This window comes from Peromyscus eremicus, unplaced genomic scaffold, assembly GCF_949786415.1.
Source record: "Peromyscus eremicus unplaced genomic scaffold, PerEre_H2_v1 PerEre#2#unplaced_1518, whole genome shotgun sequence".
Classification (NCBI taxonomy): domain Eukaryota; kingdom Metazoa; phylum Chordata; class Mammalia; order Rodentia; family Cricetidae; genus Peromyscus; species Peromyscus eremicus.
Window position 1 is genome coordinate 1 of NW_026735753.1, and position 27702 is coordinate 27702.

Sequence of the window (27702 nt, forward strand, 5' to 3'; positions counted from 1 at the left end):
ATGAATGAATAAAACCTGGCCACTAGAGTGAAAGGTTAACAACTGAAGTGTCATTTATACCTGCTAAGAGAGGGAAATCAGTTTTCTTCAATAGAGTGACAATGGGTACACCAACCACTCCAGGCCAGGTCTCATGTTCAGGAGTTCGGGAGTAGTTGACCAACATATAATGTACTCCACAATTTTTTGTATGCTTTTGTTTGGTCACAGTTTGGTGGGTTTTGTTTTTTTGTTTCTGTTTTGCTTTGGGGTGGTGTTTTATTTTATTTTCTTCGTTTGGGGGGCTTTGTTTTATAGGGTTTTGTTTGTTTTTTTGTGAAAGAACTCGAAGTTGGGTGGGTAAGGAGGGGTAAAGGATCTGGAAGGACTTGGGGGATGGGGAGAATATGATAAATTATATTTAAATTTAAAATAATTTTAAATAATAAAATGTTGTCGCGGTGTGTCGGTGGCACCGGTGTGTGGCTTCACCCGGATCCGTGAAAAGAAGACTGAGAGGCACCTTAAGAATGAATCTAGCCTTTCTTGGCTGCAAGGGGGTCCAGCCTCTAAGTCTATTTATGTAGATTCCTTTTCTTTTCTTTTTTGAGGGAGGGTCTTACTATGTAGCCTTGGCTGGCCTGGAACTCACTGTGTAGACCAATCTGTCCCCAAACTCATAGAGATCTGCTTGCCTCGAGTGTGCAGATTTTTTGACTGCCACAGTTATCAGGGCTATGGCTATATCTGTGGCTACCAGCAGTGGTTGCCTGAATGATGCCCAGGATCCAGGTCATGTGATACCCCAAGGTAAACGATGCTCAAAGGTTTTTAAAACATAGTTGTAGTGGTGTTTTGTTTTTTTTTTTCTTTTCCTTAGTAAATCTCTTTAGGGGACTGGAGATATGGTTAAGAGCACTTGCTGCAGTGCCGACCGGTGCCTCTTTTGTGACGCGGCAGATGAGGAGACTCCAGCGCTCGCCATGGCGGACGAGAAACCCAAGGAAGGAGTCAAGACTGAGAACAACGAACATACTAAGTTTAAGATTAAGAGGCATACACCACTTAGTAAACTAATGAAAGCCTATTGTGAACGACAGGGTTTGTCAATGAGGCAGATCAGATTCTGGTTTGATGGGCAACCAATCAATGAAACAGATACACCTGCACAGTTGGACGTGGAGGATGAAGATACGATTGATGTGTTCCAGCAGCAGACAGGAGATGTCTACTAAAAAGTGAACCTGGTACTTTACTCCAGAATTTTGTTATAGACCAAGAATACATTCCCAATTAGAAAGCTGCAATTTGGTTCCACCACATCCTGACTACTGCAGTGTAGTTTTCTCTATTCTTTCATTTCCCTGTCCCCATTTCTTTATTGTACATAAAGTAACTGGTGTACGTGCACAAGCATTTGAGCTTTTTTCTTTTTTAAACTAAATGGCCAATGTTCTGTTTTGATTGACATCAGATGGAGATGGTCTGGGGGAAAGTACTGGTTCTGTGAAAATATCCCCCTCTCTCCATCAGTGGCATGCTCATCCAGCTCTTACCTTTATATTCCAGTAAGTTATTTTGCTCTCAATGTTTTAACAAAAGAACCCAACAACAAAATCCTTGCATACCTTGTTTGATTGGAGAATTTTAATGTTTTTCATTTATCATTGTAAAACCAAGGACAATTTTATAACTTTTTTGTTAGATGTAGGGCAATCTCTCTTTAAGTAGGGGTAAATTACTCTTGAACAAATGATCCTAGTTTTCCCTTCAAGTCAAGGGTCTTGTTGTTTTAATAAACTTCTCGTTTAAAAAAAAAAAAAAGAGCACTTGTTGCCCTCGGAGAGGTCCTGAGTTCAGTTCCCAGCACCGACAGAGTGATTCACAACCATCTATAACTCTAGTTTCATGAGATCCAATTCCTTCTCTTGACCTCTGTGGGCACCAGGGATGCACATGGTGCTCAGACAAAGATACAGGCAGCATAAGTATGTATGCAAAATAAAATAAAAATAAAAATGAATAAATCTAAAAAAGTTCTTTTAAAAATTTAAAGAGATTAAAATTGAGAGGTAGCACAAGAGAGAGCATGGAGGGAGGGAGGGAAGGAGGGAGAGAGAAAGAATATGTATGTGCAGGTTGCAGGAGTTGGTTTTCTTTTTTTAAAAAATAATTTATTTTTATTTTATGTGCATTGGTATTTTGCCTGCTTGTATGTCTGTGTGAGGGTGTTGAGTTCCCTGGACCTGGAGTTACAGACAGTTGTGAGCTGCTATATGGGTGTTGGGAATTAAACCCAGGTCCTCCAGAAGAGCAGTCAGTGCTCTTAACCATTGAGCTATTTCTCCAGCCCCAGGAGTTGGTTTTCTCCTTCTGCCATGTAGGTCCTAGAGATTGAACTCAGGTCATAAGCTTGGCAGCAAATACCTTTACCTGCTGAGCCACCTTGACAGCCCTTATGATTAATTTTAATTGCCAATTTGACACAACCTAGAGTCACCCAGAAAAAGTCTCAATGAGGGACTGCCCATATTGGATTGGCCTATGAGTATATCTGTTCAGATTATCTTGACTATGTTAATTGAGGTGAGAAGTTCTCTACCCACTGTGGGTGGCACCATTCCCTAGGCAGGAGATCCTGGACTGTATGTAGAGATGGTACTAAGCAGTTGTAGGCATGCATGAATTCATTTTTCTCTCTGCTCTTGACTGTGGATGTGACTAGTTACTTCAAGTTCCTGCATTGGCTTCTCCACAGTGATGGACTACAACTGCTGTTTAGTAATTTCTTTCAAGATTACATACTTTCATCTTGGAGGAAAGCTTGTTAAGACATAGAATGTTAAAAGGGAGGTGAAGGAACAGGATGGGCTAAGGGAATGTGAAATATTTCATTCTTCAGGGGATTCACTAGCTTCAGGAAGTCACTGAAACTGATTAGATTTACTAGGCCCCGCCCTCTCCAAGCCTACATGAGTAATAAAGACTACCACGAGACAGTCACAGACAAGATGAGTTTTCTGGAAGAAGCATAGACCAGCCTTGTTGCCTGGGAGAGGCTCAGACTAGCTGAGCTAACTGCAAAGGACAATCTCCAAACTATTGAGCTGCCTGCAGGTTGTGTAGTGGGCTCAAGGTTTCCAGTTTTCATATGCTATCACCCGTGCTTCAGTGGACTTTGGTAATGAAACTGTCTTTGAGTTATTTCTGCTCCTGTAAGTAATCCCTTACTCATATTCGTGTAAATAATCTCAACTAATTGGTTCACCAGGTGGGACATTTCTTCGATCTGTAGTTGGTTCCCTAACTGGGGTTAGTAAATGTTTGCTCACGTCTCCCCAGGAATAGCATCATACAACAGAGACCTGGAAGGATAAGCCAGACAGCCCTTTTCTCTCTTAAAATAGTTTTTGTCAGGTTATCCTTTCACAACAACAGAAATAAAGCCAAGACATCTTTGAGTGAATATGAGAACAAATGTTTGGGGGCAGGACTATTGTGGAATATTAGCTTAAGATGTGTTACATTTGTATATGGAATATTTGTTTAATGATGCCAAGAGATGTTGCATTCTTTTATGTTGCATTTGTTTAACTTTGTAAAGCTGTGTTACTCTGTCTGACTAAAACACCTGATTGGTCTAATAAAGCACTGAATGGCCAACAGAGGGATATGCCTAGGCGGGAGAGGGATATGTGGGGCTGCTAGGCATAGAGAATAAATAGAAGGAGAAATCTCGGTTAGAAAAGAAGAAGGAGAATAGGGAGGGGCAAGAAAAGGAGAAGGAGAGGAGGATGCCCGGCACCCTGCCACACCACCAGCCATGGAGTAAGAAGGGAAGAAAGACATACTGTTATGTGATACTTTGTGTTCTGACAAATAAAGCTTGCTTGGACAGTCAGAGGCTGGAGCTAGCTACTAGTTAACCATAGAGGTCTGGAGGTCTGCACAGAGAGGAACAGGAAGTGAAAAGGCGGGGCAGAGACAGGATAATGGCCCTTTTGGACTGGAGGAACGGAAGAGGAAGGAAACGACTGTGGCTTCTCTCCTGCTCTCGTCTCAGGTTTTTATTGATAAGATTAATTATATTCATGATTCAGTATAGAATAAAGAAAAGTAAAAAGCCCAGAGGCAAAATGTAGAAGAGAAACACATTAAGTTAGAAAAGCTGGCTAGAAACAAACCAAGCTAAGATCAGGCATTCATAAGTAAGAATAAGTCTCCATGTATTTATTTGGGAGCTGGGTGGTGGGTCCCCAAAGAGTTTTAAAAAAACAAAAACAAAAAACAAAACAACTATACAGGACACATGGTAAAATCAACTCACACTTTTATAGCATCTCCAAGGTTAAAATGCCTTTCTATGCCGTACTAGGCATGAGGGGTTGTGAGGGCTTACAGATTAATCGGTGAGGAGTTTTACAAGGCCAGGTGATTTGACATTGAGTGTGTACTCAGTGCTTGGTGTTCAAGTCTTCTGTCCCCACTCCTGTTCCTTGGATTCTAGTTATCTGTCGCACAGCTGCCCATGGAAGACCTTGTGGGTGACATTGACTTCTGAAGCTCAACTCTCTCATGTCACACAGAGAGAGTAACTTACTGAGGCTGAGTTGCTGGGTTGCTTTCGGCTTTTGCTTTCTTTGTATCATCCCACTGCACCGAGAGTGACTGGGACAGTCCACTATGTTCTATGTGGCAGAAGTAGGGGTCTCTGTCCTGAGGAGGGACTTCCACCTCCACCCAGGACAGGTAGGTGCCATTTCCATTGGGAAAAACACCTCCTGATTTGGATGCCAGCATTTTGCCGGCCCGGTTCCAGTGCAGACTTATTCCTTGTGGGTAGAAGTCATAGGCCAGGCATTTGAATGTCCTTTTTCTTCCTGGGGCTGCACGGCTGGTGATTGTCACAGTGGGAGGATCTGTGGAGGGATCAAGTGTGGATGTTGAGAGTTTTAAGGTGGACTTTTTCCTTCCATGCTTTCATTCCTAACTCCCTGGATGACCATTTAATCTGACTCCACCAAGAGACCTTTGTGAAGCTCAGGAAGGTCTGAGGCTTCCCCCAAGCCTTCCCTGATGGGTTATGTAATATGTCCACAGCTACTTTCTCACTCCCTGCCTCATGTTGTGGTGTATTGACTTCAGCTGGCAACCGACGTCAGTTGAGACAGGGTTGGGGAGATAGCTCAGTGGGTAAAGGGCTGGCTGCATAAACATGATGATCTGAGCTTGGATCTCCAGAACACATGTAAAAGTTGGATGCAGTCATGCATGTCTCTGTCCCCAGAGCTCATATATGGTGATGGGTAACAGAGACAGGAAAATACCTGGAAGCTGGTTGGCAGGCTAGCCTGGTGTCTCAAACAAGGTAGAAGGTGGGGACCAACAGCTGAGGCTCTCTTCCAATCTCCACACATGCACCCTCATACATACATTTATGCATACATACATATATAATACATCATACACACACGGAGAGAACAAAACATAGAGACAGGACCTCACTATGTGCGTAGCCCAGGCTGGTCCTGAACTTGTGTTATTCCTGCCCCAAGTGCTAGGATTACTGGCATGTGTACTACCATGCCCAGATTCTGAGTGTCTTAAGTGTGCTTTATAGCCCCACCCCCATCTCAGCCCAGCTCCTTCCTTCTGTCCACATCTCTGTCCATTAAGCTGTTTCATATTCTAAATAGTCATTTCCCCTTTTCTCCAGTGATGTTTCAGTGTGTGGCACTTGATTCTGCTCCTGTTTGTTCTTCCTTCCTAGCCAGACGTTTAACACACCTACCTCCTCACTACAAACAAGATGAGAGGCATCACTGTATCGAGGAACTGCTATGGAGTTTGGAATCTGAAATGTGGAATTTGAGTGCCAACTGAAGCTGAATCCCAGTTCTTTCTTTCTCCATCTCTCCCACCCCTTTCAGAGACAGGGTATAGCTCTCCTGGTACTTGTCATGGAGGCAGGCCCTGAACTCATGGCAATGCTCTCTACCCTTAACCTTCTGAGTGCTGGGATTACAGCATGTGCTGCAAAGCAAGGATTATTTAGGGAACCTTGCAATTAAGCCAGTTTTGTTCCTGACTTGTGTGTGTGTGTGTGTGTGTGTGTATGTGTGTGTGTATGTGTGTGTGTGTGTGTGTGTGTATGTATTTAAGATTGAATCCAGACTCTTGTACATGCTAGGTAGGTGCTCTACCACTGAGCCACACCCCAGCCCCTCACTGGGGGATTCTAAGCAGGTACTCTACCACTGAGCCATACCCCAGCCCCTCACTGGGGGATTCTAGGCAGGTGCTCTACCACTGAGTCACATCCCAGCCTCTCATTGGGGGAGTCTAAGCAGGTGCTCTAAAACTGAGCTGTAACCCCTAGTTCTTTCCACTTTTTTGATGAACATTCGTTTTGGCTCTCACATCATGTCTTCAGAAGGAACGAATCCTAGTAGATGAAAGCTGAGGGAGTAAGGGACTAATAGGGATTGATGGGACAACCTGCCATGGTCCCCTGAGCCTGAGATCACCTTGGTTTTCAGTTTAGTACTTGGAGCAGATCATAAAAGCAGTGCATACCTTTTTGGTCCAGATGAGATCTGCTGTAGTTCAGGTACCTCTTCAGCATTGTGGGGCACTCCTCCTCTAGGTATGCCTTGGCTTGCTGTGTGTAGACTTTTTCTGCCTCCCACTTCAGCTTGGTGTTCTCAGCTGCTGGGACTAAGGGGATCCAGGCTGGGATTTCTTTGTTGAATTCGATGAAATCCTGTCCATCGTAGGCATACCTCCAGAATGCTCCATTGCTTCTGTTATTCAATAGCTCACAACCGAACATTCCCTGGAAGGTGTGAGACCCTGAAGCCTCCCCGACCCCACAGGGATTCAGTCAGATGGGTGCCAACTCCAGCTGAGCAACTTTCATTCCTACATGCTTGGGAATCTAAACACTCAATTCTTTATCTTGGCAAACAGGTTACTGCTGTGGGATGATCCTTCTGTACGCTGTGAATATGTATTACTCTCATTGGTTAATAAAGAATCTGTTTGGCCAGTAGCCAGGCAGGATAAGGTTAGGCAGAAAAAACAAACTAAGGAGGGGATGGAGAAGGATGGAGCAAGAGAGATGCCAGTGAACCACCCAAGAAACAAGATGCCAGAGGACCAGTAATGCCACAGACCATATGGCAATACATAAATGAATAGAAATGGGTTAATTCAAATGTAAAAAGAGCTAGTTAATAATAAGCCTGAGCTAATGGCCAAGCATTCTGTAATTAGTATAACCCTCTGAGTGGTTATTTGGGAATTGGCAGGTGGGAGAGAAATGTCCATTTACAGGTTACTAGCCAGGCACACAGCAGAGGAAGAAACTGTATTTGGCTGGGTGTTTCAGGCCTCTCTCAGAGGAAATGCATTCTTTATACTTGGAGAATTTCATGATTATGGACAGATTCCAAGTCTATTTCTTTCTAACAGTGTCAGATACTCTGGGTGACTTTGAACTCCTGACCCTCTTGTCTTCATTTCACTAGTGCTGGGTTTACAGGTGTGTGACACCATACCCAGTTTTATGTGGTGCTGGGGATTGAACCCAGGACCTCTGGTGTGCTAGGCAAGCACTCAGATTTCAAGTCTTTTTCATCGTCTCATCTAACAAACTTATGTGTTTTAGTGGATGGTGAATTCTTCAGAATTAAACATAGTCACACTGAACTGCATTTCCACGTTAAATAGGAATTATTTGTGGTTTCTTATAGATTATAGGAATTTCTACATGCCACTTTCTATTTTGCATTTAAATCATTACTCTTTACATAATTGGATCACTTCCCTCTTTTCAGTGGTTAGTATCTTATTTATTGTTTGTTTATTTTTGGGACAAGGTCTCACTTTGTAACCCAGGCTGGCTTGGATCTCATTACGTAGCCTGGGCTGCCACAAACTCATGGCAATCTACCTGTCTTTGCTTTCTGGATGCTGAGATTACTGATAAGCCACCATTCCTGGTGTTTACTCCAAACCTCTAAAGCCTTAATCCCCTTGCCTATGAACACAAAGTGACCTGCCTAGCACAGGTCAGTCTGATTACAACAGCGGATGTTTACCCAGTCCTGAGTGGTGCTGTTGGCACAGGCTCAAAAAAAGCTCTTAAGCTGTCTGGGTTTAAATTCCAGATCTTCCCCTGGTCCACCCACCTACCTTGTTAAGTGAACTATGAAATATAATTAAGCTTAAGTGAAACACTTAAAAAAATCTTTGAAATGACAACAGTAATAATAATCTTTGAAGATGTTATTTTGAGCATTAAATGTGATCATACCTGAGGCTAGCACAGAGCAAGTACTCAGTAAATGTAAGTTACTGTTACCTTCTTTCTTAATAATTAGATAATTGTGGTGTGTGTGTGTGTGTGTGTGTGTGTGTGTGTGTGTGTGTGTGTGTGTGTTTGGTGTAAGTGCATGTAAGTGTGCATGCACACTCAGAGCCCACAGAGTGCTGGGATGTTCCTCTATTGTTCTCCACCTGGATAGTGTTGAATCTGATACTTTCTCAAGTGGGCAGGAACATGGAGTTGAAAGGTCAGTGTCCCTGGGTAAGAAGTGACTCTGATACCACTTCTTTTAGGGGCTGAGGTCTGGAGTGAAAATAAAAGAAGCCATGGGGAAGGAGGAGGTCAATGTGAGTACGGAGGATGGGAGGTGTTGTGGGTGAACCTGTGCATGGCTATCTGTGCTTACTGCTCCTCCTGTGTGTGTGTGTGTGTGTGTGTGTGTGTGTGTGTGTGTGTGTGTGACTAGTTCCAGCCTGGGGAATCTTTTCCAGTCATATTCATGGGGCTGCTCAGGTAAAGCACTCCACCTCATTGGTCTGTAATATCTCACTGACCTGCACTGTCCTTGTAATAGTCCATGATGTCTTTCAGGGTCACGAGGAAGATCTCCTCCCTGGCCCTCTGAAGCTGGCTCTCCTTCTCCCAGTCCTCCATTCCTTCTACCTGGCTCCAAGGCCCCACGGGCTCCGCCTTCCTGCTGTTGCTGTCATAGTGGAAGAAGGCCTGGTCATTGAGAAACGCGGTGGCTTGAAACCTGGGGATGCCTTTGCTGGGCCTGGACAAGCCGGTGTAGAGGAAGATCAGAGAATAAGGCCCTGCGGAAGAGGGGAAGATTCTGAGGGGTGGGGTTCATGCCCAGGAGACCCACTGGGGAGGACCCGGCCATGGAGCTTCTTCCTCTGCTTTTACTGCCGCCTCACACTGTGGGAGGTTCACTCATGTGAAGGGGCGCTGTTTCTCCTGGGGATGCCATGTCAGAAACTGTTCTGTGTGTTGTCTCTACACTGTATCCTCTAGTTTGCATGTAAAATTATTTCTGTGTGTGTGTGTGTGTGTGTGTGTGTGTGTGTGTGTGTGTGTGATATGTATGTGTTCTTGTGGGTGTGAGCACATGTGCATGATGTAGAGGTCAGAGGTCAAGTTGGGATGTCTTCCTTTATAGCTTTCCATCTTTTTTAAAAATTGTGTCTATTTGTGTGTGTGTGTGTGTGTGTGTGTGACTGTGTGTGCATAAGCATGCATATGCCACTGTGTGTATAGCAGTCAGAGGACAGCTTGTAGGAGTTGGTTCTCTCTATCATGTGGGTCCTAGGGATCAAATTTAGTTATCTGGCTTGGTGGTAAGTACTACTACTTCTGAGCCATGTCTCTGGTCTGACATCTTATTTTTTTGAGATGGGGTTTCTCACTGGACCTGGAGTTCATCAGTTCAGGCAGGTTGGGCCATAAATGAACTCTAGGGATCTGCCTCTACCTGTCAGTCTATCTACCTATCATCTATCTACTATCTATCTATCTATCTATCTATCTATCTATCTATCTATCTATCATATATTCATCCATCTACCCATTACCTGTCTATATCTTCCTGTCTATCTATTCATTCAGCCATCATCTATCTACCTATCCCTGTTTATATCTTTGCATCCATCCATGCACCCATGCATCCATGCATCCATCCATCCATCCATCTATCTACCTGTATATCTATCCCATTAGTTCTGTTCTCTAGAGGCCCCTTACTAATTCATATTTTTGGTATAGAATATACTTAACATTAAAAAATCTTTATTTAAAAAATTATATATACTGTACATGTGTGCAATATGCAAAGAGGCCAGAAAAGGGTGTCAGATCTCTTGGGGCTAGCGTTACAGGCAGTTATAAACTACCAAGTGGATTCTGGGAACTAAACCACAGGTCCTCTGCAAGAGCAACAAGTGCTCATAAGCGCTGAGCCCTCTTTACAGCCCCTTTAGAACATACTTAACATTCTAAAGACAGTGCCTTATTATAAAACAGACATAAATAACTATGTAACGTTCTGGGAATGCACTAAGTTTTTAAACTGGTGCAGTTTGAAATCTTCATCCAAAATTTTGTGTGCAGCAAACAGCCTCATTCCCTGTCCTGGAACTGACTGTGGATCTCACTGGTTCCCCGCTGCCTCATCTCACTGCGGAGGAAGGTCCTGGTTTCCTCTCTTCTAGCCTGACTCTGTATTTTTCCCCTGGGATCTTAGAAGAGGGGCAAGAGAGAAAGTAGAGGAAATTCATGAGGTCCGTATTCAGTTCCACTGTGTGACTCTGGGCAGGTCACTTTGCCTCTCTGGGTATACTTTTCCCATGTGAAAAAAAAAGTCTTTTGTGTGTCTATGTGGGTGGGTGTGCTCATGGGTATGTCACAGAGTGCAGGTGGGTCAGAGGACACGCTTGGATGTCAATCCTGCCTTCCACCTTGTTTGTTGCTGCGCAAGCCATGTTAGCTGGCCTATGGGCTTCTGGGGGATTCTTCTGCCCTGCCTCCTGTCTTGCCATAGGAAAGCTGAGATTGTAGACAGATGTGACCACATCTGGATTTCCGTGGGTCCTAGGGATCTGAACTTGAGTCCTCAAGATCATACTGAACCACCCCCCAGCCCTGATCCTCCTGCTTCCAGCTCCCATGTGGTGGGATGACAGGAATGAGACACATGGCTTGTGTGGTGCTGGGATAGTGAACCCCAGGCTTCATGCATACACAGCAGGCACCCTATGGACTGAGCTACACCGCTAGCCCTCAGATTCATGTTCCTTAAGGTCTCATTTAACACAAGTCCAGTGACTTCCAGAATGCTTCTACAAGGGTGATCTAGGTTAACTGGTAACTTTGCAAACTGGTTTAAAACTGGTTTACCACTGCACATATGGGAATCCCAGGTGCACGAGGGATCCTTCTTATGGCCCAGCATTCTGTTCTCTGCCTTCCCCTTATTTCTCCCCCAGTCTTCCTCTGTTTTGCCCACTCATCAGTCTCCTGAAGGACTGCAGGACCCAGAAGGAGAGGCAGGGACAGCAGGACAGGCACCATTGCTACTATAGTGCCCGGGAGGAAAGTCTACACAGCGAACATGGCTCTTTCCGTGAGGCCTGGCATCCTGCCCAGGGGAGGTGATTCCACAGCCAATGAGAGAGCTTAGAGGAATTCCTCCTCAGACAGCGTTGAAGACAGACACACAAACCGGCTGGGCAGAGGTGTGCTCACAGGCTTCACACACAGGGGCTGCTGAGAGCTGAGAAAGCCAGCCTAAGGACAGAGACCTTCTGTGTCCCTCAGATGAAAGAACGGCAGTGGGGTGGAGGAGTGTACAGCAGGTGGTAGATAGCTTGAAGGTGTGCCATTCTTACAGTATACGGTGACATCCCCTACCCTGGTGTCAGCAGGAGGATTTGGGTGTTGCTAAGACCATGTTGTAAGAATGAATTCTTCCTTCTACAAAAGTTCTGAATATGTCCAAAGTGTGGGCAAGATGTACTCTGGAAGATTACATCTCGTGAATTCAAGGGAAAACCTAAACACACCCTCCAGGTTCCCTTGCTTCAAGTAGACTTCATTGACTGACTGATCTAGACAGGATCTCACGTATCCTGAGCTGACCTTCAACTTCCTACGTGGTTGACAATGATTCTAATGCTTCTACATCCCAAGCCCTGGGATTACAGGCATGAGACACTACACTTGCTTTATGTGGTGCTGGGGATGGAACCTTTGCGCATGCTAGGCAAACACTCTGCCAACTGAACTACATCCCAGCCCCTTCGTTGACTTTAAAGACCACTAATTTTTGTAAGTCACATGGTTGAACAATATAGTCTCCCACTAGCTTTGCTATGAAGGCGAGAAAGCCACCAAATATCCTTTGTACCCTTGTTTACACAGAGACAAGATTCACAGAGAGGGAAACAAAAGGTGTCTGCTAAACAAAAGACGGATTAGGGCTAGGTGCTGCTCTCTGGAGCCAGGCCCGGTGCAGCCAGCGGGAACGCTGCCACAGGGGACGGAGGAAGGGAGGGAGGGAATTCCTAACTATCCTGGAATTCCTAACTACCTTGCCACCCTCCTGTCTAAGACAAATCCCTTTAAAAGCCTCACACCTGCAGCTCTTTTCAGGGTGGTTTTTTTTTTTTTTTTTTTTTTTTTTTTTTCAGGGTGGTCTTGGCAGCAGTGGCCTCCACCATTTATTTATTTATTTTTTCCTTTTGAGAAATTTTCTTTTTCCTTATCCATGACCAATAAAGCAAACTTTGGTGCTGCGTGCCTTAGTTATCCTTTAAGCACGAGTCAGGATTTCTTCTGGAATCCAGGGCTGGGGCTGAAGACAAGCAAACACTATTTCCTCCCCACCAATGGATACCACACGCACCGTGAAACTTGCTTTTTTTTGGCTATTGACCTTTATGGATGTTGCAAGTGTTGTTCCTTTACTGTTTGCTTTCACCAGCTTGCCTGCATGGCTGTTTATTTCAGGAGGATGTCTGGGTTACCACGTGTGGGCTGCTGGGGACTGCATGCTCTGTGTGTGTGTGTGTGTGTGTGTGTGTGTGTGTGTGTGTGTGTGTGTGTGTTGTGCATGTGCATATGCATTTGTGTGGGGGCCAGAGCTGATGTCTTGTGTCTGCCTCAGTTACTCCCCACTTTATATTGAGACAGGATCTCTCACTGAACCTGAACCTCACAGGTTTGTCTTGACTGGCTAGCCAGCAAGCCCAGGTATCCCCCTGTCTCAGCCTCCCCAGTCCTGGGATTACACATATGTGCTGCTTGCTTGAATTTGGGTCCTAATATCTACATAGCAAGCACTTTAGTGGCAGCTGTCTCCCCAGATGACAGTCTATGCTTTTATGCATCTTTCCGGGCCCACATGCCCACCCGCTCTGCAGCTAAGCTGGGAGAGAACCCATCCTTCCCACTCTCCAACCTTGGCTAAGGCGCTTCAGAAGCAGAACAAACCACACTGCTTAGACTTAGTCACCTAATGGGCCACCCGCAGCTCTCCAGGGTCAGCAAGGAGCAAGCTTCATCCTGTTCCTTGGAGATCACACTGAGATCTCCTCTGTAAATCTCAGCTCAGAAGCCTTCTACCACACCTCATACATGGGAACAGAGTTGGAGGTTGGTGTTGGCGAGTGTGTCCCCTGCAGAACTTAACTGTGGACCACTGAAAAGAGTCATCAAAGCTTTGGTAGCATTCTGATGCAACCCTGCTTCAATCAATGGGAGCAATCGACTTGCCATCCCCTCTTCCACCCATGTAGATAAAGGATCCATCCAGCTCAAGAGTGGACATGTGAGGAGGAGGCAGTTTGCCGTAGTCATATGCTCCCTGAATGTTTTTGCTGGCTGTGTCAAGAATGCAGCACCTGGGGCTGGAGGGATGGCTCAGTGGGTAGTACTTGGGAACCTGAGTTCAGATTCCCAGCACCCATATAAAGTTGGGTGTGGCTGTGCACACCTGTGATCCAGCACTAGGGGTCAGAGTCAGGACCACCATGGGAATGGGTGGGTAGGGGCTGTTGGAGGCTTTGTAAGCAGCCAGGTTAGCTGGCCAGCTCCTGGTTCAATGACAGGCCTTGGCTTAAAAACAAGCAAGGAGCCAGGCGTGGTGGCACATACCTTTAAGCTGGCACTGGGAGGTAGAGGCAGGCAGATCTCTGAGTTTGAGGCCAGCCTACCCTACATAGCAAGTGATAGGCCAGCCAGGGCTGCACAGTAAGACCCTGTTGCTCCCAACAAAACAGGCTATAAGGTGGAGCAGTGACTGAGGGAGACAGTCTGAAGTTGACCTCAGGCTTCCACAAATGCCTGCATGGGTGATCACACCTGCACACACGAGCGTATACACTCATAACACCACACCCACACATTCACACCCACACATGAATGCAAGACCCTGTCTGTTCTTCATCCAGGTCATTTCTCAGAGAACGGTTTGAAGTGGAGTTTTCCCAGGGGACAAGATGCTGACTCCCTTTGCAAAAAGAGCCGGTGTCCTTACTGCTGTCTGCAAGCACATGATCTCACCAAGACCGATATTTCTAGACTACAACATAAATCTTTCCAGGGATCATCTGGCCTCAGAGAGACATTGTTAGAACTTTAGGGGCCTAAGGGAACTTTGGCCAAGAAAGACGCACGTGTTGCAGCAGATGTCTCAGTCTGTAGGTCTTTCTTTCTCACCCTGTCTCCTGTCTCTGAGGTGTTCTGGAAACAGTAGCAGGTTAATTTACTGGTTCGTAATTCCGGACCCTGAGAAGCACCCACACTAGGGGACGATCCTATGCCCCCATTGCTCACCTTCTGCAGGCATTGGGGTTCTTGAGGGTGGAAAAAGCTTTGACTTGAGTCAACCAACTCACCTGTGATGGAACGGTGGGATTAGGGTTGGTCAGCGCCTCCCCTCCTCCACCCAACCCCCCAACCCCGCACATTTAAGCGAAGGGAGAAATTTCAGAAATAATTAAAGACAGTGTGGCCTTGGCTGTGGGCTTGCTATAACCGCTAGGGAAGGAGCACAAAATTAAATTCCACTGTAACTGCTCCAAGTGGTCGCTAGGTGGCGCCATATCCTGGCTGGGACCTGGACAACTCTCAGGGCCCGAGAGCAAGAACACTGCGGTGTAATTTACCTCAACTGATGCTCTCAGGATGCACCCGCCAGCAGGCAAAGGCCTCTATGGGGACGTGCGGGTGGTGCAGGGACGTACTTTTGTCTGGATTTATTCTTCCTGACTTTACATTTTGGAGAATAACCTTAGATGATTGCAGAACTTTTCCAAGCCCGGCCGTTCAGATGGAACAATCAAGGCAGGCGCCCTCTGTCACTGAGTTACATCCCTAACCTCTTTCTCCTCCCCTCCCTTCCTCCTCTTTATCACCTCCGTTCCCCTTTCCCCTCCCTCCCCTCTTCTCTCCTTCTCCTTCTTTGACTTCTCCTTCACCCCCCTCCTCTTCCCCACCACCTTCCTCTTGTACCTTCTTTTCCTTTTCCTCCTCATCTCCTTTTTATTTTGAGGCTTATGTAGCTCAGGCTAGTCTCCAGCTTGCACTCCCCCTGACCCCCTGCACCAGCAGCTGGGTTAAAGGCCTACACCACCAGGCTTTGCTGGATCCCCAGTTGTCTGTCCAAAAACGTGTCATAGAGGTGTTTGGTCCTGGGGTTCCAAGGCTTCCACACTGGGCTCTGCTCAGTGTGGGAAGAGCAGAGCCTGAACCCTGGATTCCTCTTGGATCTCTGGTGCGGCTTTATTAGACAAACTTTACTATTCCTGCGGCATCCACCCTTAAACCCACCTTTTAGCCTCCAAGGGATTCGGTTGGAACTGAGGCGGGGAAGGAACCTGACATCCCTTCACTGCTTTCTAGCCCAGTTCTCCCCGGCTCCAGTTGCAGCAGAGTTTGAAATCCGGCAGGCTTTAAAAATTATGGCTTTTCCCCTTAAACATTTGTAAAATTACTGGAGCTGGGGATATGGCTCAGTTGGTAGAGTGCTTGGCCCTGGGTACCGTCTCCCACATCTGTACTGTACAGAACTGGCTATGGTTGTGCATGTTGGGGAAGTAGAGGCAGGAGTGTGTGTGTGTGTGTGTGTGTGTGTGTGTGTGTGTGTGTGTGTATGCTGTGTAGGTGCACACATGTGCAGGTGCTCATGCCTGTGTATGTGTGCAGAGGTCAGAGGAGGCTGTTGGGTGCCCTGCCTTATCACTCCCTGCCACATTTCCCTGAGACAGGGTTTCTCACTGAACCTGAAGCCAGGTCAGCAGGCCCAGATCTTTTTCTCTCCACCCACCCAGTGGGTGTTGAAGCTACAGACAGTGTTGAGGCGACAAAAATGCATAACCACTCTTAGTTTTTCCTGTGGGTGCTGGGGATTCAGACTCAAGTCCTCATGCTCACACAATAAACACTCTTAACCTCTGAGCCATCTCCTCAGCCTCAGCCCTGCTTACTTAGTGTGTATGTGTGTGTGTGTGTGTGTGTGTTGTGTGTGTGTGTGTGTGTGTGTGTGTGTATTTGTAGGTCAGAGGTTGATAACAGTCCCTTTCCATCTTATTTTTTGAGACAAGGTCTCTCTCACTGACCCCACTTCGTGGCTAGTCTGACTGGTGAGTGAACCCCAGGAATCCTCCTGTGTTTTCCTCCTTGGTGCTGGGACTATAGGTGTTCACTGCCATGCTTAGCTTTTTGTGGAGGGGTGGGGGATCTGAACTCAGGTCCTCAAACTTGCATGGCAAGCACTTTACCAACGGAGGCATTTCCCTAGCTTCTTAATTTTTTGATATAAGCATATAAAGCAATATGGTTCATTATGACATTTTATCACATAATTTGCTTCCGTCGATCCTTCTCCCTCTCCACTCTGTCTCTCCACTCCTTCACCCCTCCCATGCCCAGTGGTTCCCTTTGCCCTTTCAGGTCACGTGCGTTATTTCACCTCACTCTTCTCTTCTCAAAACTTCTTTTTCCACTCTTGTGGTTTCCTTTCTAGTTTCATGAACTATACCAGCACTAGCATCCACATAAATACACACATACAAAGATCCGAATATTGGAGAGAACACACCATGTTTGTCTTTGTGAATTTGGGCTATTTTGTTTAATCTAATAATTTCCAGATTTCTGTGTGATGATAGGACCAGGCCTAGCCAGAATGTTTTCTAGGGCTAGGCTTGTTAAGTTGTATCTAGTTCTGCATGTTCTGCCACTTAGCTTTTGCTGACTGGCCCTGAACACCTCTTCCTCCATGTATCTCTCACTCTTCCTAAGACCTGGTGTGAAAAAGAAAGGGACGGAGAGAGGAAAGATCCCTCCTTCTAGTGTGTGTGTGTGTGTGTGTGTGTGTGTGTGTGTGTGTGTGTGTGTGTATAGAGGTTCTAGGCCAGTAGTTCTCAACATTCCTAATGCTGTGACCCTTTAATACAGTTCCTTACAATGCCCCCCCCCCCCGCAACTATACAATTATTTTTGTTGCCACTTCATAACTGTAATCTTGTTTTCTACTACTATGAACTGGAATGTAAATATCTGTGTTGTTTTTATAGTCTTAGGCAACTCCTGTGAAAGGGATGGTGTACCTTGAAGGGGTCGTGACCCATGGGTTGAGAATCACCATTCTAGGCTGTATGCTTCTTTCTACTGCTTACCCTTGGGTGATGCCTGCTCCCTGAGTACCCAGCTACTCCAGGTCTTGGCACACATCACTAACATCTGGCTGTAGGTGGAGGCTGGTCTCATCTGGTGGGAAGAGAGGGGACAGCAGGGACATTGTTGGTGGCATAAAGCAGTGCAGTGAAAGCTTCCTGGCACCGAGCCTAAGAAAGTTATTATGAAAGAGAAGTTTGTCTTGGTGTTTTAACGTCTCGACAGCAGCTTAGAAATAAATAGGCGGAACATCTCTCCCTCCAGCCTTCGGGGCCAACTGCAGCCTCCTCTCCTGAGACCCACACTGACCTGGGCTGTGGGCATTTATAAATAGAGCCATTGAGGAATCAGGGGGAAATTCCTGCACCCTTGAGAAATGTTCTTATTGCTGGGTCCTGGTCATCTACCCACTTCCCACCCCCAGTGCAGACATTTTTAACTCTCTGGCTGGACTATCTGTGTAACCCCAAATGGCGGGGTCACCCCTCTTAGTTTCCAAGTGCTTGCTTACCATGAGCAGAGGTGAGGTGTACTTGACTCAGTGGATCCTTCCTAAGAAGTGGTTTAGCAAATGGGGAAAATAGGATTCTTGACCTTTCATTTCTTTCCATTTGGCCTCTTCCAGTCGCTGTTTCAGTGACCTCTCCAGGTCAGTTTTAACCCCTTCATATCTTAGTTTCCTATAACCCAAGGGTGGTATTAAAGTCCACTTCCTAGGCTTGGAATGAGGGTCAAATGAGGTCATATTTGTGACTGTTTAGGAAGGTAGCTGGTAAGTACACCTTAGCCAGCCTGCTCCTCTGACCCCCTCCTTCCTTTCTCCCTCTCTCCCTTCCTTGTACTTTCTTTTCCCTTCCCTCCTTCCCTCTTTTCCCCTCCTCTCCCTTCCCCTTCTCCTCCTCCTTCTGTTTTTGATCTTCTCCTACCTCTACTTCCCAAATTCTGGGATCATGAGAAAGAACGCATTTGACTTGAGCTTTCTTCTATTCATTCATTCATTCATTCGTTCATCTTTGTGTGTGTATGTATGTGGGTACACAGGTGCCGTGGCATGCGTGTGGAGGTCAGAGAACAACCTTCAGTGGTCAGTTCTCTACTTCCATAATGTTGTGCAATTTACAGTCATCAAGATTTATGTCTACACCAAATTCACTAACATTATCTCATTATAGAAAAAAAAAACCCACAGGAGATGGAGAAATGAATAGGAACACAGTCACAAAATCAGACTACAATTTACACTTCTCAGTCTGTGGACATTCAAAGAAAAGAGTGAGTGACAGAAGATAAAAAAATGACATGAAATGCCAATGCCAAGCTCACACACCTGCTGCTCATTCACATATACGCACATGTATGCATGTACCATAGAGAGAATGTAGTGCAATCACGTTACTTCTCAGGGCATCTGTCTCTCAATGGCTGGCTTAGCAAGAGGAGCATAATTAAAGCTAATGATTGGTAGATAGTTCTCAAGTGTTCATCAAAGGACCAGACCAATTTGCATTAAAAATTGACTATCTACTTATTTATTTTGCATGTATGTTACAATATAGTCTCACTAGATTTAGGAAAATATTTATGATTTAAAAATATTTTTGAGTAATCCCAGTACTTGGGAGGTGGAGGCAGGAGGATCAGTTTTTTTGGCTAGAACTGTACAAAGACAAACAAGCAAACAAAACAAAAAGGGCCTGGGAAGGGGGCTCAATCAGTAGAAGGCTTGCCTTGCAAGCGTGAGTACTAGGATTTGAGCTCCAGAACTCACATCAAACAAACAAACAAACAAACAAACGAGCAACACCCCCAACCTGGGTGTGGAGCCTGCACAGGTTCAAGCCAGCTGGGGTCCCAGCCCTGAGAGGGGAAAGTGAACAAGGGCTCCCAACCCTTAACTATCTGCAACTGATACTCACTGGCAAAGGAAAAATTAGTTTTCTTCAATGGTGTTTCACTGAGCATGTTAACCCCAGTTCAGAGCAGGCCCCATACGCAGAAGTAGACGGCCAGCATAAAATGAACTCAATGGTATTTTTGTAGACTTTGTCTCATATTGTTTTGTTTGGGTATTTTTTTTTTGTCCTCTTGGTCTTTTGCTTGTGAATTTTGGTTTACGTGATTATTATCATTATTATTATTATTACTATTATTATTACTATTATTGTATGTGTGTTGTGTGTGTTTTTATTTTTTGTTTTTGTTTGTTTTTTAAAGAGAGGGAAAGGAGAGGCTGGAGAGATGGTTCAGCGGTTAAGAGCACTGGTTGCTCTTCCAGACAGGATCTAGGTTCAATTCCCAGCACCCACATGGCATCTCACAAGTGTCTATAACTCAAGATCCAGTGGATTCGACTCTCTCACAAAGACATGCAGGTCCAACACCAATGTATATAAAAAAAAAATAAAGAGAGAGAAAGGGCATGGAGTTGGGTGGGTAGGGAGTCTCTGAGAGGAGTTGGGGGGAGGAAAAATGTGTGATCAAGATATATTTTATGAATTTCTTTCAATTAAAAAATAGAATTATTTTTTATTTTTTTTGGTATTTCAAGACAGGGTTTCTTTGTGTAGCCCAGCTGTCCTAGAACTTGCTCTGTAGACCAGGCTGGCCTTGAACTCAGAGAGATCCATCTGCCTCTGCCTCCTGAGTGCTGGGATTAAAGACGTGTGCTGCCGGGTGGTGGTGGCCCATGCCTTTAATCCCGGCACTCGGGAGGCAGAGCCAGGCGGATCTCTGTGAGTTCGAGGCCAGCCTGGGCTACCAAGTAAGTTCCAGGAGAGGTGCAAAGCTACACAGAGAAACCCTGTCTCGAAAAACCAAAAAAAAAAAAAAAAAAAAAAAAAAAAAAAAAAAAAATGTGTGCCACCACTGCCCGACTAAAATAAATAAATATTAAAAAAAAAAATACCCTGGACATGGTGGGGTGTATTTGTGATCCCAGAATTGGGGAGACAGAGATATGCAGATTCTTAGGGCTTGTAGGCCAGCCAGGCTAGCCTACGTGGTGAATTACAGGCCAGAAAGAGAGCCTGTCTCAAAAAACAAGGTGGATAACTCCTGAGGAATGACAGCTGAAGTTGACCTCTAACCTCTACATGCAAGCACACACATGCATCTATGCACCCATGAACATTCGAGTCCATACCTCCCCAATATTTGTAGTTTGTAGAGGTAGGTTGGTTAAGAATTGCCCTAGACTACTAATAACCAAGCAGACATTTTAATGGCATAAAACCAGATGTGTTTATTCTCTTCCCCACAAAAGAAGTTCAGGATTAAGCCTCTCTGCATGCCCAGTGTTGCTCTTCCCCTTTCTCAGCTGCATCTCTGCAGGGACCCTGGCTGCAGTGATGCAGGAAGGAATGGGTGTGGAGCAGAAAGCTCTCACTGGGGCTTTCTGAGCTGCTGAGAGGACACGGAGTGGATTCCCATGGTGCTTTAAGAGTTGCAATATTTCTTCTAGCCAAGAGGACATTGACAAGTCACATGAATTCTGGGATGAGAACTACCTGAGGAAGGTATGTGCGTACACACACATACACACACACACACACACACACACACACACACACACACACACCACTCTTTAATTTTTTTTAAGATTTATTTATTTTATGTGGGTGAGTGTTTTGCCTGCATGTATGTATGTGCACCACATGCATGTCTAGTGTGTGGGGCAGTCTGAAAGGGCATTGGATCCCCTGGAACTGGAGTTATATGGATGGTTGTGAGCTGCCATATGGGTGTAGGGAACTGAACCTGGGTCTGCAGCAAGAGCAGTCAGTGCTCTTTTTTCTCTCTTTCTTCTTCGAGACAGGGTTTCTCTGTGTAGTTTTGGTGCCTGTCCTGGAGCTCACTCTGTAGCCCAGGCTGGCCTCGAACTCACAGAGATCCGCCTGGCTCTGCCTCCCGAGTGCTGGGATTAAAGGCATGTGCCACCACCGCCCGGCTCGCAGCCAGTGCTCTTAACCAACCCTGAGCCTTGTCTCCAGCCTCCCTTTCTAATTTTTTTGACCATCGCATACTTGCACACATTGAGTTATGATTGTATTTATTCTGTATTATCTGGCCCTCCCCGTCTCCTTCTTCTACCTTCCTCTTCCTAGTTAATCCCTTTGGTACTTTTCACCTCTCTCTCTCTCTCTCTCTCTCTCTCTCTCTCGTGTGTGTGTGTGTGTGTGTGTGTGTGTGTGTGTGTGTGTGTGTAAGCCTTGAGCAGGTAACCCTGAGTTCATGATTGCCATGTCATGTCCGGCAGACAGCATTTCTTAGTGTTCCTCTCTATCCTCTGACTCCTACAATCTTTCTTCCCCTCTTCTGAGGAGTTCCCTGGGGTTTGGAGGAGACAATATAGATGCCTACTTAGGGCTGAGCACTCAAAACTCACTTCTCTGGGCACTTTGAATAGTCACGAGACTCTATGTAATCATCTTTCACAGCAAAAAGAAAATTCTCTGACCTAGGGTAACACTACTCTGTGGGTATAAACATAAGCAACTATTTTTTTTCCTTTTATTGAAAATAGATGCTTGCCAGGCAGTAGTGATGCACGCCTTTAATCCCAGCACTTGGGAGACAGAGGCAGGCAGATCTCTGTGAGTTTGAAGCAAGCCTGGGCTACAGAGTGAGTTCCAGGACAGCCAGGCTACACAGAGAAAACTTGTCTTGAAAAAACAAAGAAACAAAACAAAACAAAACAAAACAAAACAAAACAAACAGCCAAGCAAAAAAGAAAATAGATTCTTTTCTCATACCATGCATCCTGATTATAGTTTCCCTCCCTGTGCTCCTCCCCACCTCCCTCCTTTGATTCACTCCCTTTCTGTCTCATTAAAAAAGAACAGGCTTCTAAGAGATAACAACCAAAATGACAAAATAAAATACAATAAGATGAAGCAAAACTCACCCCACTGAAGCTGGACAAGGCAACCCAACAGAAGGGAAAGCACCCCGAGAGCAGGCACAAGAATTTGAGACCCATTAGCTCACACAGAAGTCCCATAAGAATACAAAGCTGAAAGCTGTAATATATATGCGGAGGACCTGGTGCAGATCCATGTCATAGACATAAACAATTATTAAACAGACTGACAGCATGTCTGGTTAGCAAAACGTCACCAGTAGGTTTCCTTCTAGGGCCTACGACCTCCCCATGCATAGACTTTTGAACACTCTTATATGGGTAAACTTACTCTTCGGGTGCTTTGGACACACTTTCGGGTTTTGAGTGAGTGAGTTTATTAAGCCCATAGAAAGACAATGTAAAAGAATAAATGGAAAGTGATAGGGTGACAGAGATGAACACCATCAAATTGGGGCTTACAAACACCCAGCAGGAAATGACTGGGGGGTGGCAGTCAGCTGGGGTTTCCCACAGAGAGATTCCTGGGAAGAGCAAGGTGTCCCTCTGGCAAAGATTCTAAGTAAAAGAACAACCCTACACAAAGAACTACAGGCAGCTGGGTGAAGCTGAGAGAGGTGGTCATTCCCAGGGAAGAGCATTCCCATTGTTCAGTGCCAAACTGTGGTCAGCCCTAAAAATCATAATACTAGTCCATAATTATGTGGACTCAACAGGTTATATTTAGCAATATATATGTATACACAAAAACAGACGTGTATGCAATAGCAGTTGATGAAGAAAAAAGGCCATGAATTTGAAGGAGATGGGGAGGGGCATGTGGGAGGGTTTGGAGGGAGAAGAGAAGGGAGAAATGTTGCAATTAAAATAAAAATCTCAAAAAGAAACAAATAAAAGAAAAAGAAAAAAGAAAGAATAAATAATAGACAGAAGTAGCATCATCAGATTGGGTGCTCACAAGATCCAGCAGAAACTGACTGGGGAAGTCGAGGCAGTCATTTGGAGTTCTTCATTTTGCTTTCTCTCCAATGGCTGAGCTCCCCGTGTCTGAACGTTCAGCTCTCCTCCGATTCTAGGTAGTTTTGTATTATGGGATACACGGTGTTAACTTCTGCAGTATTTCCCAGCAGTTCGTTTTCCATCTAGTTGTTCTCAAGGATATAATGCTTTTATTCTTTGGCTGTCTGTTGTTCCCTTCCCTCCCTGTCACAGAGTCTGGGAGGCAGCCCATCTCTAGACAAAGGGCTTTGGAGGACAGGGAGACAAACACACTTGGGTCTGAGACTGGAGAGGACAGCTCCACTTCCGGAGCCAGCTTCTCAGTGAGCTCAAACATCCCAAGACAATTAACCAATATAATGCACATAATAAACCTTCACTCTTGTTTCAGATGACCTCAAAGATCCCCATCCCCATTCACTTAGAGAATACATCCCGTACCATGAACACCAGAGTCATTCTCCAGGGCTCATGCCTCTAGGGCCGGGTCATTAAATTGAAATTCTTTTAGGCTGGAGCGGGGAGCCTGCCGGGAATGAACAAGAGAAGGCGAAGGAGTGGGAAGCTGCAGGAGGCAGGGCCATCCCAAGAGCCTGGACCCTGAGGGCTCCAGTGTGAGGATTCCTTTTGGCTTCTTTCCTCTCTGGTCGCTGCTTCTGTTTGGAGCTGCCCAGCAAGCACTGGTAAGTTCACCGGCAGAGAGTAGCTTTTCTGGCTGAGATTATTCTGGGCTCTAGAGAGGTGTCTGTGAGCGGAAGCAGTCATGATTGCTTAGTGATAGCTCTGAATTCACCTACGATCTGGAAGGCAGGGATATTGCCCAAGATTCTGCATCTCTGCTCATACTGGTTTTGCAGGGCCACGCTTCGAAGAGAAGCATCTAGAATGCATTCCAGGCCGGGTGGAGTAAAGCGGGAGCAGTGAGTTAAGGCTTGCACCGCCAGGTTCCTCCCTTCTCACGGGTTCTTTTCCTCTGTGGCTCCTTAACTTTCTGGGATGGATTCAGTCACTGGTGGAATCCTGACAACCTCACCCCATCCCTCCATCACCAAAATTAGGTGAGATGCTTTGAAAAATTCTCACTTAAAATGGGATTTTAAAATAATCTCTTTAGGTACTTGAAAATCTGCTCGAATTCCGGGATTTCCTTTCCTTTCTCAATTTTGAGTCTGTGATTGTTGCTTCACTTACACTTTATTTATTTATTGAGGCACAGTCTCATGCAGCCTAGACTAGCCCTAATCTCACTATATAACTGAGGGTGATCTTGAACTTTTCTGATCCTCCTGCCTTCATCTCCCCAGTGCTGGAATTATAGGTGTGCACCACAGCACCTGGTTTATGCAGTGCTGTGGATAAAACCCAGGGGCTTGTGCATGCAAGGCAAGCATTCTACCAAACCGGCTACACCCTCGGTCCTATTTGTGTTTTGAAAATTAGCATACAAAGCAATGTGCTTCATTATGGTATTTTCATGCATACTTTGATTCATTGCTATTTCTCCCCTCATTCCCCCTCCCCCATGCTTGCCCTCTCTGCTAGGTTAGTCCCTTTGTCCCCTCATTACACTTCCATATGTGAGATCTACTCTGTTCCCCTTTCCTTACTCATCCTGTAAGACCTTTCTCCTTGAGTTTGAGGAGGTCCTCTCTCTCTCTCTCTCTCTCTCTCTCTCTCTCTCTCTCTCTCTCTCACACACACACACACACACACACACACACACCACATACATGAAAGTCAGAAAGTTTCAGATTTTGTAGAATTTCAGATTTTAGATATTTGGATTCAGTATATTCAAACTGTAGTGGACATTTAATTATTATTGTCTTGATTTTCAAAAGAAAAAAACACCCCACATTTGTTTTAGATTTGATTCCTTTTTGTTACTTTATTAATTCCATCCTTTAAATTTTATTTTTCAAGGTATTGAATTTATATAATATCTCAATTTGATTTTACCCGGAATCTGTCCTATTGTCTTCAAGGTGTATTTTTAAAATGTTTTATTAGCTTACATTAATAATGCATAATAATTAATTTCATCATGACATTTTCATACACATTTATCATGTATTTTTCTTATATTCACCGTCCATTACGGTCTCTTGCCCCCTTGCATTCCTACTGATTCCCTTTTTCGTGCCAAAGGCCTCCTGGCCTCCTTCTACCCTCCTCTCTCTCTCCCTCCCTCCTTCCCTCCCTCCCTCCTTCCCTCCCTCCCTCCCTCCCTCCCTCCCTCCCTCGTTCATTCCTTCCTTCATGTTGTGTGTGTCTGGTGTTTTAACTCTTCCCGTGGGTGTGTGCCCATGAGTATGGATGTCAGATACTAACTTTTGTCTCTTCATTGATTGGTCTCCATTTCACTTTTTGAGACAGAAGCGCTTGCTGAACTTGGAGCTCACTGATTGGTTAGGCTGGCTGGCCAATGAACTTCAGGAATTTGCTTGTTTCTGCTCGCTTCCCCCTCCTGCTCTGCCCCCCAGCAGCCCTAGGGTTGGTTACAGAAGAGTGCTGCCATGCCTGGCTTTTATGTCGGTGCTGGCGACCCACACTGAGACCCAAATGCTTCGTGAGGGGCTCTTTACCTACTGTGCCATTTCAAAACTAGGGAGTGGGTTTTGAATTCCAGGGAAGGTCATCTGGGGATCAAATCCTCGCAGCAGTGGGAAAGGAGAGGCCTGAAGTGCTAGCTCTGGAAAGGATGGTGGTATTCAAAGGGGTAGGAGCATCTTTCTTGAAGATAGGAGAAGGAAAATTAAGATAGAAAAAGGGCCGGGCGGTGGTGGCGCACACCTTTAGTCCCAGCACTTGGGAGGCAGAGCCAGGCGGATCTCTGTGAGTTTGAGGCCAGCCTGGTCTCCAAAGCGAGTTCCAGGAAAGGTGCAAAACTACACAGAGAAACCCTGTCTCGAAAAACCAAAAAAAAAAAAAAAAAAAAAGATAGAAAAAGGAAGGGTGTTGAGGTAGCTCACTGGTAAAGACACTGGTTGCACAAGCGTGGCAACCTGAGTTTGATCCCCTGAAGCCACGGGAAGGTGGAAGGAAAGAACCGACTCCGCAAACGTGCCCTCTGACCTCCACAGGCGTGCTACGGTATGTATGCCCCACCTCCATGTGCGAGTGCACGAGTGCGCGTGCGCACAATAGAGACAGTTGTGGCTAGTGATCACACTGGTTTAGGGAAGTCACAGCAGTGGGTTCTCTTTACCCTAACTTCATTCTAAATACTTACCTTGAGCCTGGCGGTGGTGGCGCACGCCTTTAATCCCAGCAGTCGGGAGGCAGGCGGATTTCTGTGAGTTTGAGGCCAACCTGGGCTACAGAGTGAGTTCCAGGAAAGGCGCAAAGCTACACCGAGAAACCCTGTCTCGAAAAACTAAACAAAAAAAAAGAAAGAAAGAAAGAAAGAAAGAAAGAAAGAAAGAAAGAAAGAAAGAAAGAAAGAAAGAAAGAAAGAAAGAAAGAAAGAAAGAAAACGAAATATTTATCTCCATACCTACAACTAAGCGTATCTCTCGCCTTTCACCAAAGAAACTCCTGTTTGCGGCACATGGAGACTGTATAGAAAGCTACAACCAGTCAAAATGCAGAGAGTCACTGACTGTAGGGTGCCCGGGTTCAGTTGATACATCCACAATACAACCCTACACCTAAGGCTTAGGGAACACTTCACAAGACAGGGGCAGAAAGATTAGAAGAGTCAGAGGACCAGGACATCTAATGCACCCATGAAAGGCCAACAATATGGTTGCCTGAACTAGACCTGAAATGTGACAACACCAGGTTACATGCCACTGTGGAAGGGGGAAATCCCATGAGGCCCCATTCCTGGATAGAGTTACAGGCAATTAATGGCTTTTAAAAGAAGGAGAATTAGTCTTCTCCAGGGGCAAGTGCTTTATAGGCTATCTAATCCCAAATGGCCATCTCTAGACATACATACATAAAAGTAATAATACAGGGACTCAACAGGTTTTGTGTGTGTGTGTGTGTGTGTGTGTGTGTGTGTGTGTGTGTCAATAGCAATTAACAAAATAGAGACCATTACTTTGAGAAGGAGTTGAGGGACATGGGTAAAGTAGGAAGGAGTTGGAGGAAGTGATGTAAATACAGTACTCATCTATAAAATTCTTAAACAAGGGAAAAAAGATAAAGTATCATCTGTGGAGCTTTCTAGGGGTCTGCATAACATCTTAGTATAATAAAACTGCTGTAAAATATCTTCAAAGGAGTAATTTGTAATCCACAGAATTTTATTTTTTCCAAGTTCTGAAGGCTGGAAGTCCAAGAGGCAGGCACCAGCAGATAAAGTGTCTGGTGTGTAGGCCTTTTCCTCATGGATGGTGATGTCTCTGTGTCA

At 45.3% G+C, this 27702-nt stretch overlaps 2 protein-coding genes across 2 annotated transcripts; one reads left to right on the forward strand and one right to left on the reverse strand.

Annotated features, from left to right (window-relative positions):
- The first annotated feature begins 864 nt into the window (after positions 1-864).
- On the forward strand, positions 865-1392 carry LOC131902047 (small ubiquitin-related modifier 2-like). Its single transcript, XM_059253095.1, has one exon. It carries the CDS (start codon positions 885-887, stop codon positions 1212-1214), a length of 330 nt encoding a protein of 109 aa, XP_059109078.1. The 5' UTR covers positions 865-884; the 3' UTR covers positions 1215-1392.
- Positions 1393-4367: 2975 nt separating this feature from the next.
- On the reverse strand, positions 4368-11377 carry LOC131902048 (zinc-alpha-2-glycoprotein-like). The gene is made up of 4 exons (XM_059253096.1): positions 11313-11377; positions 8863-9143; positions 6556-6831; positions 4368-4898 (listed from the first exon to the last, which is right to left on the reverse strand). Exons 1-4 carry the CDS (start codon positions 11375-11377, stop codon positions 4576-4578), a joined length of 945 nt encoding a protein of 314 aa, XP_059109079.1. The 3' UTR covers positions 4368-4575.
- Between the last annotated feature and the right edge of the window lie 16325 nt (positions 11378-27702).